Here is a 14,479-nt window from a genome sequence, read left to right on the forward strand (position 1 = left end):
CCCTGCGGCGCCGGGCTCTGCAGCACCCCAGTTAATCGTGCCTTTGACGATTCCTGTCCAATCCCATGCCTGCCCCATTGTACAACATCTCCCCCGGGGCCATGGGAGTGGGACCCCCTCAGTCCCAGGGCGTGGGACAGCTCGGATCGTGCAGTGCAGAGGGTTCTACAGGAGTCCCCAAGGTGCACGGATAGCTCAGGGGGTGTGGGTGACCCCACAGCAGATGGACCCCCCAAGACACGAGTGACATGGGGCACATTGACCCCCACGGGACCGAGGCCTGCAGGGCACGGGACACATGGGGACCCTAAGGTGCACAGTCCCCCCAGGGCGCACAGGACCCCAAGGTGCATGACCCAGGGGTTCATGGAACACCCCAGGGCGTTTGAGACCCCAGGCACATGGTGATCCCAAGCAATCAGGTTCCCAGAGCCATCCTGGGGGGTCTCTCAGCCTGGCCTCAGCAGCAGCTCCCCCTCACTACCAGGGTGCCTCCCTCATGCAGGTGCCCACCCTCCTCGGAGGAGGAGCTGCGGGAGCCGGCTTTAAAGTGGGGCAGAGAAAGGGCCCTTTCTTCCCCAGCACCCTGGGCTGGCAGGCGTGGGACACTGGGCAGCGCTGGCACAGAGAGCAGCCGCCACACCGAGGGTCCCCGTGGGCACGCGACACCCCCGGCCCGTCCCACGCCTCCCGTCCCCAATTCCTCGGCATCCCCTCGGCCTCGCCGCCGGGCGCCGCGGGAGAACTGGCGGGGCACAACGGGGGCTCGGGGGCTGTGCGGGTGCCACGGGTGGCCCCGGGGCTGAGGAGGGGGCCATGTCGACGCTGGCCCCCCTGCGCCTGCTGCGCGACCCCTCGAACGCCAGCGAGGGCAACCAGAGCAATGCCACGGTCGGGGCCAGTGGTGGCTGGTGCCAGGGGCTGGACATTCCCAACGAGCTGTTCCTGGCGCTGGGGCTAGTGAGCCTGGTGGAGAACCTGCTGGTGGTGGCCGCCATCCTGAAGAACAGGAACCTGCACTCACCCACCTACTACTTCATCTGCTGCCTGGCGGTGTCGGACATGCTGGTGAGCATCAGCAACCTGGCGGAGATGCTCTTCATGCTGCTGCTGGAGCACGGCGTGCTGGTGATGCGCCCCAGCATCGTCCGCCACATGGACAGCGTCATCGACATGCTCATCTGCAGCTCCGTCGTGTCTTCCCTCTCCTTCCTGGGGGTCATCGCCGTTGACCGCTACATCACCATCTTCTACGCCCTGCGCTACCACAGCATCATGACGCTGCAGCGAGCCGTGGTCACCATGGCCAGCGTCTGGCTGGCCAGCACCGTCTCCAGCACCGTCTTGATCACCTACTTCCACAGCAACACCATCCTCCTCTGCCTCATCAGCTTCTTCCTCTTCATGCTGGTCCTCATGCTGGTGCTCTACATCCACATGTTCGCCCTGGCCCGCCATCACCTCCACAGCATCTCCAGCCATCAGAAGCCACCCGCTGCTCACCGTGGTGGCAGCCTGAAGGGTGCTGTCACCCTCACCATCCTCCTGGGCGTCTTCTTCATCTGCTGGGGGCCCTTCTTCTTCCACCTCATCCTCATCGTCACCTGTCCCACCAACCCCTTCTGCACCTGCTTCTTCAGCTACTTCAACCTCTTCCTCATCCTCATCATCTGTAACTCGGTGATTGACCCCCATCTACGCCTTCAGGAGCCAGGAGCTCCGGCGGACGCTGCGGGAGGTGGTGACGTGCTCCTGCTAGGCAGGGGGACACGGTACCGGTACTGGCACGGCCACCCCCGCCCCAAACTGCACAGACGGATGGACTGACAGATGGACAGGAGGAGCCGCGGGGTGCCCACTCTGGGCGAGGGACTCACGGTTCCCAATAAAGGCTCTTTGCAGTGAAGCTGTGGCTGGCATCGGGCAACCCCGGGGAGCCCCGGGGGGAGAGGTGCCTCCCGGTCTCGCCGGTCGGTCAAGGGTCACCTGCTCCCGGCGGGAACAGGGAAGGACCGGCTGGGCGGCGGGAGGCTGGACCCCACGCGGGACAAAGGGCCCATCACCGCCGCCTTTGTTCTCGGGCCGCGCCCGCCGCCGCCCACCTCGTCACTGGCACCGGCACTGTCCCCGGTCCCGCGGGGGCCACCGGCGACCAGGACCCTCAGAGTGGCCCTCCCGCCCCTGTCCCTACCCCTCCCCATTCCGGGACGCGGTTGGGAGGGGTGTCCCGCGTGTGTCCCCCCGCCGCCACCGCCGCCGCCCCGGGATGCTCCCGCCGATGTCGGGTGGTCCCAGGGTCCCCGCACGGACCCCGGGGTGTCCCCGCTCCCCGTGGGTGCCGGGGGTGCCCCCCCGGCCGTGCCCCCCGCGGGTGCCGGGGTCCCCGCTCCGCCGCGGCGGGGCGTGGCCGTGGGCGGGGCCGGGCGGGGCGTGGCGGGCGGTGCCGGTGCCGCAGGGCTGTTGCGGCGCTGCGGCGGCGGCCGCTGATTGGCTGCGGGCGGCGGTGACGTCAGCGGCCGGCCCGGTGCGGCGGCGGGAGCCTATAAAGGATGCGGCGGCGGCCGCGCCGCCCCCCGCGCTCCCGGTGCCGCTCCGCTCCGGTGCCGCTCCGCTCCCGGCCCCAGCCCGCTCCCGTCCCGCTCCGCTCCGGCCCGGCCGCACCATGAGGGAGATCGTCCACATCCAGGCGGGGCAATGCGGCAACCAGATCGGCGCCAAGGTAACGGCGGCGCCGCCCCGCTCCGCCCGCCGCGGCGGTGCCGGGCGGCGGACAAAGACAGACCCGCTCCCCTCCCCCGCTCCGCCGCCGCCGCACCGGGAGGACAAAGCGCCCCGCCCCCCCCCGCGCCCCCCGCCCCCCGCCTTTGTCCGTCAGCACCGCGGACAGCGCCCGCACCGGCCCCACCCGCCCGCCGGGGGTCCCGGTGCCCCCCGCCCTGCTGAGCCCCGCGCGGGGCTTGGGGGTGCCCCCGCCCTGCTCGGGATTTTGGGTGTTCGGGGGATCCCCTGTCCCCGCTCCGCTGAGCCGTGTCCCGGGGTTTGAGGAGTCCTGATGTGTCCTTCCCTGCTCGGGATTTTGGGTGTTTGGGGGATCCCGGTGCCCCCGCCCCTCCCTGCCTGGGGATTTCGGTGTTTGGGGTATCCCAGTGCGTCTTGCCCCACCCAGCCCTGCCTAGGGATGGGAGGATCCTGGTGCCCCGTGCCTCGCCCGGGGTCCTGGGGGGGTTCCAGCGCCTCCCGCCCTGCTGAGCTCCCCGTCCTCCCCAGTTCTGGGAGGTGATCAGCGACGAACACGGCATCGACCCCAGTGGCAACTACGTGGGGGACTCGGACCTGCAGCTTGAACGCATCAGTGTCTACTACAATGAGGCCTCTTGTAAGCGACCCCCACCTCGGAACCTCCCCTGGCGGGGTAGCCGGGCACCCCCGCCCTGGGCTGGGGGTGGGACCCCAGTCTGACCCCCCAGTGCAGGAGGAGCTGGGTCTGCTGGGGTGGGGGGGGCCAGAGAGACACACCCAGGCGTGTGCTCGCACCCCGTGGGACCATTTAGTTTGGGGCATGGGAAATCCTGCACACCCGGTTCCGTGGGACCCTGCGATTTGGGAGGGGTCACACACAACATCTGCACCCCAGCCCTGTTGGACCCCCGGAGGGCAGAGCTGTGCACCCACCCTCAGACCCTGCAGTTTGGGGGGCAGGTGGCACGTGTACCTCCAAGTTCATGCCACCCTGTAGTTTGGGTGGGGACACCACCATACACCCAATCCCATGGGACCCCGTGGTCTGGGGAGAAAGGGACACCTGCCCTGTGTAGGACGCTGTGGTGTGGGAGGGACAAAACACGAACATCCACCAGCCCACGGGGCCTGGAGGGGGAATAGGGGCAGACATGTGCACCCACCCCATGTGAGCCCCATTGTCTGCGGGCACCCACACCATGAGTTCCGGGGATTTGGGGGGACACGACCTGTGCACCCAGCCCCGTAGGACCCTGCAGGGTGCTGGGAAACACCTCTGGGGGTGGGATGGAGGGGCAGCAGCAGGTCCTCTCCCATCGTGGGGTCTCTCTCAGCTCACAAGTACGTGCCTCGCGCCATCCTGGTGGACCTGGAGCCGGGGACGATGGACAGCGTGCGCTCGGGCGCCTTCGGCCACCTCTTCCGCCCTGACAACTTCATCTTCGGTAGGTCCCCGGCGAGGGAGGGGTGCACAGTCCCCCGGTGTTCCCCTCAGCCCCTGCATCCCCGGACCCGCCCGGCCAGTCGCCATCCCCGGGGCGCTCGGCGGGCACACCCCTCCCGCGCCCGGGGCCCGGCGCTGCCGGCACACCGCCAAACCTCTGCGGTTCCCGCTTCCCACCCCGCCCCGGCGTCAGATCTCGCTGGCGCTGCCGGCGGCAGCGGCTGCTCCCAGCCCTGATCCTCCGGTCCCCTCGGGCTGTGGGCGTGGGGGGCCAGCGGCCATCGGAGCCTCTTTTCTTTCCCAGGGCAGAGCGGTGCCGGGAACAACTGGGCAAAGGGGCACTACACGGAGGGGGCCGAGCTGGTGGACTCGGTGCTGGATGTGGTGCGGAAGGAGTGTGAGAACTGCGACTGCCTGCAGGGCTTCCAGCTGACCCACTCGCTGGGCGGGGGCACCGGATCGGGCATGGGCACCCTGCTCATCAGCAAGGTGCGGGAGGAGTACCCCGACCGCATCATGAACACCTTCAGCGTGGTGCCATCCCCCAAGGTGTCGGACACGGTGGTGGAGCCCTACAATGCCACACTCTCCATCCACCAGCTGGTGGAGAACACGGACGAGACGTACTGCATCGACAACGAGGCGCTCTACGACATCTGCTTCCGCACCCTCAAACTGGCCACTCCCACCTATGGTGACCTCAACCACCTTGTCTCGGCCACCATGAGCGGTGTCACCACCTCCCTGCGCTTCCCCGGCCAGCTCAATGCCGACCTCCGCAAGCTGGCTGTCAACATGGTGCCCTTCCCGCGGCTGCACTTCTTCATGCCCGGCTTTGCCCCGCTGACGGCGCGTGGCAGCCAGCAGTACCGCGCCCTCACCGTGCCTGAGCTCACCCAGCAGATGTTTGATGCCAAGAACATGATGGCCGCCTGTGACCCCCGCCATGGCCGCTACCTCACCGTGGCCACCGTCTTCCGTGGCCGCATGTCCATGAAGGAGGTGGATGAACAGATGTTGGCCATCCAGAGCAAGAACAGCTCCTACTTTGTGGAGTGGATCCCCAACAATGTGAAGGTGGCTGTGTGTGACATCCCGCCACGGGGGCTGAAGATGTCCTCCACCTTCATCGGGAACAGCACGGCCATCCAGGAGCTCTTCAAGCGCATCTCGGAGCAGTTCACAGCCATGTTCCGCCGCAAAGCCTTCCTGCACTGGTACACGGGCGAGGGGATGGACGAGATGGAGTTCACCGAGGCCGAGAGCAACATGAATGACCTGGTGTCCGAGTACCAGCAGTACCAGGACGCCACAGCCGAGGAGGAGGGTGAGATGTACGAGGACGACGAGGAGGAGTCGGAGGCGCAGGGCGCCAAGTGACGCCCGCGCCGCCCCCAACACTGCCTGCAGCCCCCCGGCTTCGCGCTGCTGCAGCCCCCAGGTGCTGCTCCCCCCGCCATCCCCTCAGTGTCTCCTGACCCCGTCCCTCCTGAGCCGGCTCGGCCCCTCGCCCCCCTTCCTACCTCCCCCCTTTTCGTTTTTTACTGGTTTGTGTCTTATTATTTTTTTTTGAATACTTAATAAATTTATTGCTGTCCAGGTACTACCTGTCTGTGGCTGCTGGGTGGGGAGGGACAGGGGACACAACACGGTTCGGCCCCCACAACCATTCCCAGCCAGGGGAGGTGTTTGGGAAGCCCCCACGCATTGCCCCCACCCTCTGACCCTCAGATCCAGCTGCCCCAGGCAGGCTGTGCCTTTGTCCCCACTGTCACCCTTCTCCATGCTGGGGGGTGTGGCAGCCATCTCCCTGTGCCAGGACACAGCTGGCCCTTTGTTCCCCAAGCCGAGGTGGTAGCACAGACCTCAGGGACCCCAGGGTGTTTCCCAGGGCTGGGGTGTGCCCGGCTGGGGAGGACCCAGGACACTCCTGGATCTGAGCCCCCTGGCTTTGGAGGCCGTTGGCCGGTAGGGCTGTGGGCTGCAGGAACAAGGGGCTATAGGAACGGGGACAGTAGGGCTGGGGACTGTGGGGCTGGGGACGCTGGGGATGAAGGCTGCAGGGGTGGGGTCTGCAGGGGAGGAGACAGTGGGGCTGGAGGCTGTGGGTTGTGGAGGAGGGTGCTGTAGGGACAAGGTATGGTAGGGCTGGTAGCTCTGGGGCTTTGTGGGGGCGACAGTGCGGGTAGCACCGGTGGGGGGGGTCTGTAGGGTGGGGACAGTGCGGATGTCGCGGAGCGGCCCCGCCCGGGCGCGGCGCGGCGCAGTGCGGTCTGCCGGCCGGCAGGGGGCAGCAGCGCGCGGGGCGCGAGGGGCGGGGCCCGGCAGGGGGCGGGCCCGGCGGGGGCGGGGCCCGGCAGGGGCGGGGCGGGGCGCGCGGGCGGGCGCGGCGGCGCGCGGCGGTGAGCGGGGCGGGGGCGCTGCCCCCTGGCGGGCGCGCGGGAGGGGCGCGGGGCGGGGGCTGCGGGGACAGCGCGGGGACAGCGCGGGGACAGCGGGGACAGCGCGGGACAACGGGGACAGCGGGGACAACCGGGCCCTCGGGGCGCCGGGATGGGGGCACGGTGCCGGTACGTGGGGACCGTGGGCCGAAGCGGGCGGTGGCGGCGGGGCAGGGCGGGGGCACGGGCGTGGGAGGCGGAGAGACGCGTCTGTCCGCGGGGACGGAGACGGGGACAAGCACGGGAACGGAGCGGGGTATGGTGGCAGGACCGGCATGTCGGGGGCGGTGCTGGGGTGCTGGTGCCTGTGACAGAATGCCGGTGCCGGTGTCTCGGTGCTTGTGCCGGTGCCGGTGTTTGTGCCGGTGCGTACGTGTTGGTGTGTCGGTGTTTGTTTGTGCCAGCGCTGGGGTTTCTGTGGGTGTGCCGGCGTGGCGGTGACAGTGCGGAGGTGTCGGTGTAGGGATGTCAGTGCCCACGACAGGGTTTCAGCGTTGCTGTTGGGGTGTGGGTGCCAGTGCTGGTACCCTCGGTGGGTGTACTGCGGTGCTGCTGCTGGTGACAAAGTGCCAGTGCTGAGGTGGCAGTGCCAGGGTGTTGGTGCCGGAGTGTCAGTGCTGGTGACAAGGTGCTGGTGACAGTGTTGCTGGTGCTGGGATGTCAGTGCTGGTGCTGGGACATCTGGTGGCGGTGTCGGTGCTGCTGAGGTGCTATTGGTCCCTGTGATGGGGTGATTATGGTGGTGCCAGGGTGTGGGTGCTGGTGATACAGTGCAAGTGCCTGTGACGGGTGCTGGTGCCGGTGCTGATGCCAGTGCTGGGGTGGCTGAGGCGGTGCCCATTCCCCAGCAGGACGGTGGCAATGGCATCAGACGAGCGGCTGGCCCGCTTCCGCCAGGCCCACCTGAACCCCTTCAACAAGACCCCTGAGGAGCTGGAGCGCCCTGATGAAGAATCCCCTGCCCCAGGTGGGTGCTGATCCCCCACCCCACTCCCTGTCCCACACTGGGGTGGGCAGCCAGGCCCAGCCCCTCCATAGCACCCCCTGTTCTGGTGGCTCAGCCCCCCATCAGACCCCACTTTGCAGCCCAGCAGCCGGATCCCACCCCAGGGGACCCCGAGGGCGCCCTGGACCTGGGGCTGGCCGAGGACCACTTCTCCCGCCCCGTGGTGAGTGAAGTGGATGTTGTGGGGATTGGGGGAGATGTGGGGAGCTCAGCTCACCCTCCTCCTCCTCTGGTGCTGGTGGCAGGGGCTGATCCTGGCGTCGGACGTGCCGCAGCTGCGCCGGGCCATTGAGGAGTGCAAGCGGGTGATCCTGGCGCTGCCCGAGCACTCGGAGCGGCAGAAGGACGCCGTGGTCCGGCTCATCCACCTCCGCCTCAAGCTGCAGGAGCTCAAGGTAGGGCTGAGGCTGGAGATGGGGCCAAGGGGGTCTCTGTGCCTGGGGCCCCATGCTGACACCCATCCCTGGAAGGTTGGACAGGCCTTGGAGCAACCTGTGATAGTGGAAGGTGTCCCTGCCCATGGCAGGGGATGGAAAGGGATGAGCTTTAAGGTTCAACCCAAGCCATTCCATGATTCTTTAGTTCTCTGACCCCCTTTTCCCCTGCAGGACCCTGGTGAGGACGAGCCCAACATCCGGGTGGTCCTGGAGCATCGTTTCTACAAGGAGAAGAGTAAGAGCGTCAAGCAGATGTGTGACAAGTGCAGCACCATCATCTGGGGGCTCATCCAGACCTGGTACACCTGCACAGGTGGGTCTGGGACATCCCCTCCACGTCCCTGTTCCCCCATGCCCACACTGACACCCACCTGTGCCCCCCAGGCTGCTACTACCGGTGCCACAGCAAGTGCCTGCCGCTGGTGAGCCGGCCGTGCGTGCGGGCCCAGGTGAGCCACCAGGCCGAGTACCAGCTCAGCATCTGCCCCGAGAGCGGACTGGACAGCCAGGACTATCGCTGTGCTGAGTGCCGGGCCCCCATCTCCCTCCGTGAGCCCCTGCTGCTGCCAGGGGGCTGGGGCCAGCTCTGGGCTGGGGGGAGCTGGGGGCTCTGGGATTGGGCAGCCTGTGGGTAGGGGGGCTCTGTGGGGTTTGAGGAAACTGGGCTGGGGGGCTGGGGGGCTGGGGGAGCTGGTAGTTGGCTCTGTGGGTGATATGGGGCTGGGAGCTCTGTGGGGTTGGGGGATGTAGGGTTGGGGACTTCATAAAGCTCTGTAAAACCATGGGGGAGGTGGGAGCTTGTGGGGCTGGGCTCTGTGAGGCTGCTGGGGCTGAGGGGCTGTGACCTGGGAGGTGTGTGGGGCTGGTGGGAACTGAAGGTTTGGGCTCTGGGGCTGGGAGTTATGGGATCTGGAGAAGGTGACACTGGGGCCCTGCCATGTCCCCAGGTGTTGCTGGGTGTCCTGGGGGCACGCACGGGTGTGGGGTGAGCAGAGAGCAGGGTGGTGCCAGTGCCAGCCCCATGCCAGCCCTGTGCCACCACAGGGGGTGTGCCCAGCGAGGCCCGGCAGTGTGACTACACCGGCCTCTACTACTGCTCCAGCTGCCACTGGAACGACCTGGCCGTGGTGCCCGCCCGTGCCATCCACAACTGGGACTTCGAGCCCCGCAAGGTGCCCCTGGCATGGGAGTGGGGGCAGAAATCCCTTGGGACAGTGGTCCTGGGTACAGGCCACCTGGGGGGCCATGTCCTTGGTCATGGGGGTCCCTGCGGGGCATGTCTCTTGGTAGAGGTCACTTGGGGGATCCCATCCCTGATTTTTGCATGTCCCTGGGACCATGGCCTTGTGTAGATGTCACTTTGGGTGACACATCCCTGGTCATGGGGGCCATGTCCCTGGTTATGGGGGTCACTGGGCGGAGATCATTTGAGGGGAAGCTGTGTCCCTAGAGCTGTGTCCCCAGGGCTGTGTCCCTGTGATGGGTCCTTGTCGGGGGTCCGTGGGTGGTGACAGCAGGGCTGGCAGGTGCGGGGGGTGACAGTGGCCCTGGTGGTGTTGGGCAGGTGTCACGGTGCAGTATGAGGTACCTGGCACTGATGGTGTCACGGCCGGTGCTGAAGCTGCGGGAGATCAACCCACTGCTCTTCAACTACGTGGAGGAGCTGGTGGAGATCCGGGTGAGTGCTGGATCTGGGGAGGACACCCCAAAGGGCAGGGGACACCACAGAGGGCCTGTGGGATGAGCAGGAGGTGGGGGGATCCAAGTGGCACCCTGGGTCCCACAGAGAGGAAGCAAGGTGAGGTGGGGGGTTTGGGGCACAGGGTGCCCAGACTGTAACAGGTGAACTTGACCCAGTCAGGTCTTTTTCTTGTCATACTCCTGTCTTCATCCCATTAACAACCCTGTCCCCATCCCCAACTTCATCCTGCCATTGCCTTTTTCCCTATGGTCCTATTCCTGTCTCCATTCCCATTCCATCCCTGTCCTCATTCCTACTCCCATTCCTGTCCCCATTCCTGTCTGTATTTCCATCCCGTCCCTGTCCCCATCCCCATCCTGCCCTGTTCTCACACTGTCTCCATTCATCCTTGCCCCTGTCCCCATCCTGCCCCTGCCTCTGCCCTTTTTCCTGTCCCTGCCCCTATCCCCATTCCCACCCCATGCCATGCTGTCCCCTGCAGAAGCTGCGCCAGGACATCCTGCTGATGAAGCCCTACTTCATCACCTGCAAGGAGGCGATGGAGGCGGCTGCTGCTGCAGGTGAGGCTGGAGGGCCGGGGCCAGGCGTGGTGGTGGCGTCACACAGGGGTGGCAGTCACAGTGCCCTGTTTGCCCACAGCTGCAGGACAGGCAGCACTTTGTGGAGAACGACGAGATGTACTCGCTGCAGGACCTGATCGACATCGAGGCCGGGCGCCTCGGCTGCTCCCTCACCGAGATCCACACGCTCTTTGCCAAGCACATCAAGCTGGACTGTGAGGTGAGCTCGTTTTGTGGGGCAGAGCCGTGGGGAGACCCCCATGGGGCCAGCAGAGGGCTGGCGTGGTCACCATTGTCACCTCCTGCCTGCCCCACAGCGATGCCAGGCCAAGGGCTTTGTCTGTGAGCTGTGCCGGGAGGGCGACGTGCTCTTCCCCTTCGACAGCCACACCTCGGTCTGCGCTGACTGCTCTGCCGTCTTCCACAGGTACCACACGCTGGGGCGGGGTATGGGGACATGGGGGTGGCAGGGGGTGACCCAACACTGTCCCCACCCCTCCAGGGACTGCTACTACGACAACTCCACCACCTGCCCCCGGTGCGCCCGGCTGAGCCTGCGGAAGCAATCCTTGTTCCAGGACTCCAGCACGGAGGCAGAGCCCTGAGGGGGTTTGGCCCCATTTTGGGGTCTCAGGCCCGAGACTGCCCCTCACCCACCACAGGGCCCTGGGATGGACACAATCAACCCAGTGGTGGTTTGGGGACTGGGCTGGCCCTGGCTCTGGGGTCTTCTGCTCATGGAAATGGCAGCACTGCCGGGAGGGAATCCCAGCTGGACCCCAGCCATTCCGGGGAGCATGGAGAGCCTCGCGAGGGCCAGGATTGGGTTAATGGGATCCGGTTAAGGCCCCACAGCGGCTCCTGCCGTCCCTGCTGAACCGGGGTGCAGCCAGGGCTGGTGCTGCGCTGTCCTGGGTGACAGCTGTGTCAGGCGGGCTCAGCCCTGGCACCGGGATGGGACCGAGTCCCTCCCGCACACAACGCTGGACTCTGCTCCCTCCCCACAGCACCAGAGTTACCGGGGCCGAACCCAGGGGGAATGTTGTGGGATCTTCCCTGGGCTGGACGGGGTGCGGTGTGGAGCCTCCCTTTCTCCCCGGTGTTTCCTGTAGCATCAACGAGCCTCTTTGCGCAACCCAGCACTCGTGTCCCTGCTTCGGGGGGCGCCGGGGGCACGGGCAGGATGTGCGAATGCCCGGGGGTGGCAGCCCGGGAGCTCCCGCCGAGGCTGGGGCTGCCGAGGGCGAGCACCGGGACCGATCCGGGCCGGTCCGCGGGTCAGCGCAGCCCGCGGGGTGGAATTGCGCTGCGCGGCGTTACCGGGAATGTGCCGCAGTCACCGTCGGTCTCCCGCCCATCGAGCGTGGCCGCGGCCACTCTGCCCCGGTACCGGCCGGGCACCCCCCTTCCCACTGCCCCCAGCTCCTCCCGCTCCCCCGGCGGCGGCGCTGACGGGCAGAGGCCGGCGGTGGGTGGGTCGGTCGGTTTTACCGGATCACAGCACTGCTACATCAGAACCGGGCGGGCACCGGCACCGGCCGCGCTCCGTCGGGCCGCGCTGAGCCGTGCGACCCATCCCGTCCTGCCCCGTCCGCCGCTCCCGGAAACCAAGGCCGTGCCGCTCCGGGGCCGGCGGGGCCGGCCCGGTTTCCCCCCGGGGCCGCGAGCCACCGGCTGAGGGCAGCCCCGGTACGTCCCCGCCGCGGGGCTGGGGCCGCCTCTGCCCTCCGGGCGGGCTAACGGGAGTCCTGCGCCCGGGGACGGGCTCCATCAGTACCGACGGGACCAGCACCGGGTGTCCCGGTGTCCCGCGGCGGGTTTTGTCCCTACGGCTCCCGCGGGCGCTCGGCGGGCAGGAAGGCGTCCGGGGGTCCCGGCGGCAGCTCAGGGTCACTCAGGTGCTTCTTGTCCCGGCCCTGCTCCGCGCGCGGGTCCAGGAGGGCGAGCGCAGGTACCCGGCCCGCGGCACCGCCGGCGGCTGCAGCCCTGCGGGACGCACGGGCGAGGGGGCGGTCAGCGACGCGCCGGGACGGGCGGACACACCGGGACCGGCGGCCCCGGACCCCCGCTCACCGCCGGGCGTCTCTCCGGCCACGTTCTCCTCGTCGGAGTCGGCGAAGACCTCGGCCAGCTCCTGGTCCGACATATCCGTCAATTCGGTCAGGTCCAGCAGGTCGAAGTGCACCTCCAGCGAAGACACGCTGCTCAGAGGGCTCTGCGGGCACCGGGGACAGGCTGGGGACCCACCGCTGTCCGTGGGGGAGGCGGGGGTCTGGTGCTTGGGGCCCAGGGAGCTGGGGGTATGAGGGGCTTGGGGGAGGGCATGACTGGCTGGGGGCTAGCAGGGGACCCTAGGAGTGTCAGGGACCCCAGGGACAGGAAGGAGACTCCCGAGGATGACAGAGGACTGGGGACAGGCAGGAGACCCCAAGGGCTGTCAGAGGACTCTAGAGGGCAGGCAGACATCCCAGGGACAAAGCAGGGGACCTCAGGCACAGGCAGCGACCCCAGCTCAGGGCCTCACTCACGTCGGCGCTCGGTGACCTGCAGCAGGCCGGCGCTGGGGATGGGGATGCCACCCTGCTCCTCCGCGGGGACTCGGGGGGTCTCCTGGGCCGGCCCGTGGGTGGGGGTCCCTGCAGGGCGCTCCGGGACCAGCGGCTCCTTGCCAAGCTCTGCCACATCAGCACCTTCTGCGTCAGTGAGGCAGCTCCTCCCGGGGCCCCCCAGCACTCACGGGGTGCCCCGCTAAGGGGCCGGGACAGCAGGACCCCCGGGGAGAACCGCGGGGACGGGCAGAGCTGCCCGAGACCCTCGTGTCGGAAGCTGGCAGCCCCCAGCCACCGCCCCGCGCCCCCCTCCCCGCGCAGCCCCTTTGTGTCGGCGAGACAAAGCGCAGCCTGTGCCGGGGCCCGGACAAGGGCGGATTGTGCGGGGACTGTCCCCGGGAAGAGCCGGAGGGACAAAGCAGCCGTGGCACATGGCCATGGTCTTGGCACAGGTCACGGCACACGGTGGTGGTACAGACCGTGGTTGTGGCACACGGTGGGGGTGTGGCACACTGAGGATAGAAGGACACCCTGTGTGCCCAGAGCAGCACGGGGGGCACACAGCACCCTGTCCCCCCGTGGTCAGTGCCGGTGCCCTGGCACCACGAGCCACCACCAAACCGTGCCAGCACTGAGTTACCGGGTGACAGGGCACAGGGATGGGCATCGCCTCCCTCCCACCGGGACGGTGACAGCGGGACAGGGACAGAGACCTCCAGCCCAAAGGAGAAAGGGGTGTTACAGGGTGTTCCTGCTGCTGGCACGTGGAGCTGCAGGACACCGGCAGGACACCAGTGGGACATCAGTGGGACACCAGCCCTCTGTCCCGACACTGGCTCTGCCACATCCTGACCCCGCAGGGGGATCAGGCATCCCGCTGAGGGTACGTTCCCTCGGGCCGGGAAATGGGGTCTTCAACTCGCTCCAGAGCAGAGAAGATCCCCCTGGGGCGGACACGGGGGCTGCCAGCTCTTGCCCGCTCCCGCCACCTCGCCCCGCGCGGTGCCCAGACCCGGTGGGTGACACTGTGCGTGTCACCGTAAGGAGCACGGCCCCCCCTGCCCGCACCATGCCCCCACCCACCAGGGCGCTGGTCCCGGCTGCAGAATTCCCCTCTGGCCTCCGCCTGCATGGTCCCGCCGTGCCACCGGCCGTGTCACCAGCAGTGTCACCAGCCACACCGCCCGCTGCGGCCTGGGCTCACCGGCTGCCTGGCGGGAGCGGGGCTGGATCAGGGCTCTCTCCCGTACGGCGTGTGCTGACTCACGGCAACCGCAGAGCCGGGCAGCCGCCGGTACCGGCACCCCATGGCACCGCGCACCCCGCGGCACCCGCAACCCGCCCCCGTGGCACTGTCCCTCAAGGGCCCGGTGTCCCGCCGCTCTCCCGGTGCCACGGACGGGGCTGCCCCATGCTGGCGGCTACGGCACAGTCGTGTGCGGGCCACACGCAGAAGGGACGGGCGTGCAGGGGAGCCCTGGCACCGCCTCTGTCGCCAGGTGCAGCCCCCGAGAGTACCGGGTCCCCCTCAGCTGCAGCAGCACAGCCACCTCCCTGTCCCCAAGCCCCTCCGCACACCGGCACTGGCACAGCTCTGCGGG

General features: G+C 68.0%; 5 protein-coding genes across 11 annotated transcripts in view; 3 read left to right on the forward strand and 2 right to left on the reverse strand.

The window, feature by feature from the left end:
* Positions 1-816: 816 nt before the first annotated feature.
* LOC117001561 (melanocyte-stimulating hormone receptor-like) lies at positions 817-1,759 on the forward strand. Its single transcript, XM_033069984.1, is given in 2 exon segments — positions 817-1,691; positions 1,693-1,759. Coding segments are annotated over 2 exon segments (942 nt in total).
* An 822-nt stretch (positions 1,760-2,581) lies between these two features.
* On the forward strand, positions 2,582-5,786 carry LOC117001645 (tubulin beta-3 chain). Its single transcript, XM_033070101.1, has 4 exons — positions 2,582-2,719; positions 3,268-3,376; positions 4,074-4,184; positions 4,488-5,786. Exons 1-4 carry the CDS (start codon positions 2,663-2,665, stop codon positions 5,561-5,563), a joined length of 1,353 nt encoding a protein of 450 aa, XP_032925992.1. The 5' UTR covers positions 2,582-2,662; the 3' UTR covers positions 5,564-5,786.
* Positions 5,787-6,557: 771 nt separating this feature from the next.
* Positions 6,558-11,135, forward strand: LOC117001650 (differentially expressed in FDCP 8 homolog). 7 transcript variants are annotated; one of them, XM_033070116.1, is made up of 12 exons: positions 6,697-6,753; positions 7,476-7,591; positions 7,711-7,793; positions 7,876-8,025; positions 8,239-8,380; positions 8,452-8,616; positions 9,112-9,239; positions 9,632-9,745; positions 10,251-10,313; positions 10,391-10,549; positions 10,647-10,756; positions 10,832-11,135. In XM_033070116.1, the coding sequence occupies exons 1-12, from the start codon at positions 6,737-6,739 to the stop codon at positions 10,932-10,934; spliced, it is 1,350 nt and encodes a 449-aa protein (XP_032926007.1). In that variant the 5' UTR covers positions 6,697-6,736; the 3' UTR covers positions 10,935-11,135. The 7 variants fall into 7 exon arrangements, with proteins under 7 accessions (XP_032926004.1, XP_032926006.1, XP_032926007.1 ...); XM_033070113.1 differs by lacking the exons at positions 6,697-6,753; positions 10,832-11,135 and adding an exon at positions 6,558-6,585 and having other exon boundaries at positions 10,251-10,329; positions 10,409-10,549; positions 10,647-10,738; XM_033070115.1 differs by lacking the exons at positions 6,697-6,753; positions 10,832-11,135 and adding an exon at positions 6,567-6,585 and having other exon boundaries at positions 7,473-7,591; positions 10,251-10,329; positions 10,409-10,549; positions 10,647-10,738.
* An 834-nt stretch (positions 11,136-11,969) lies between these two features.
* LOC117001673 (dysbindin domain-containing protein 1-like) lies at positions 11,970-14,178 on the reverse strand. Its single transcript, XM_033070139.2, is given in 5 exon segments — positions 11,970-12,253; positions 12,256-12,315; positions 12,403-12,542; positions 12,854-13,004; positions 13,962-14,178. Coding segments are annotated over 5 exon segments (498 nt in total). The 5' UTR covers positions 14,011-14,178; the 3' UTR covers positions 11,970-12,155.
* Positions 14,110-14,479, reverse strand: part of LOC117001562 (piezo-type mechanosensitive ion channel component 1-like) — a 13,767-nt gene continuing 13,397 nt past the window's right edge. Inside the window, 1 exon segment of the mRNA XM_033069985.1 lies at positions 14,110-14,367. Within this exon segment, the coding sequence (XP_032925876.1) occupies positions 14,110-14,367 (258 nt within the window).

Source organism: Catharus ustulatus, chromosome 11, assembly GCF_009819885.2.
Source record: "Catharus ustulatus isolate bCatUst1 chromosome 11, bCatUst1.pri.v2, whole genome shotgun sequence".
Classification (NCBI taxonomy): Eukaryota; Metazoa; Chordata; class Aves; order Passeriformes; family Turdidae; genus Catharus; species Catharus ustulatus.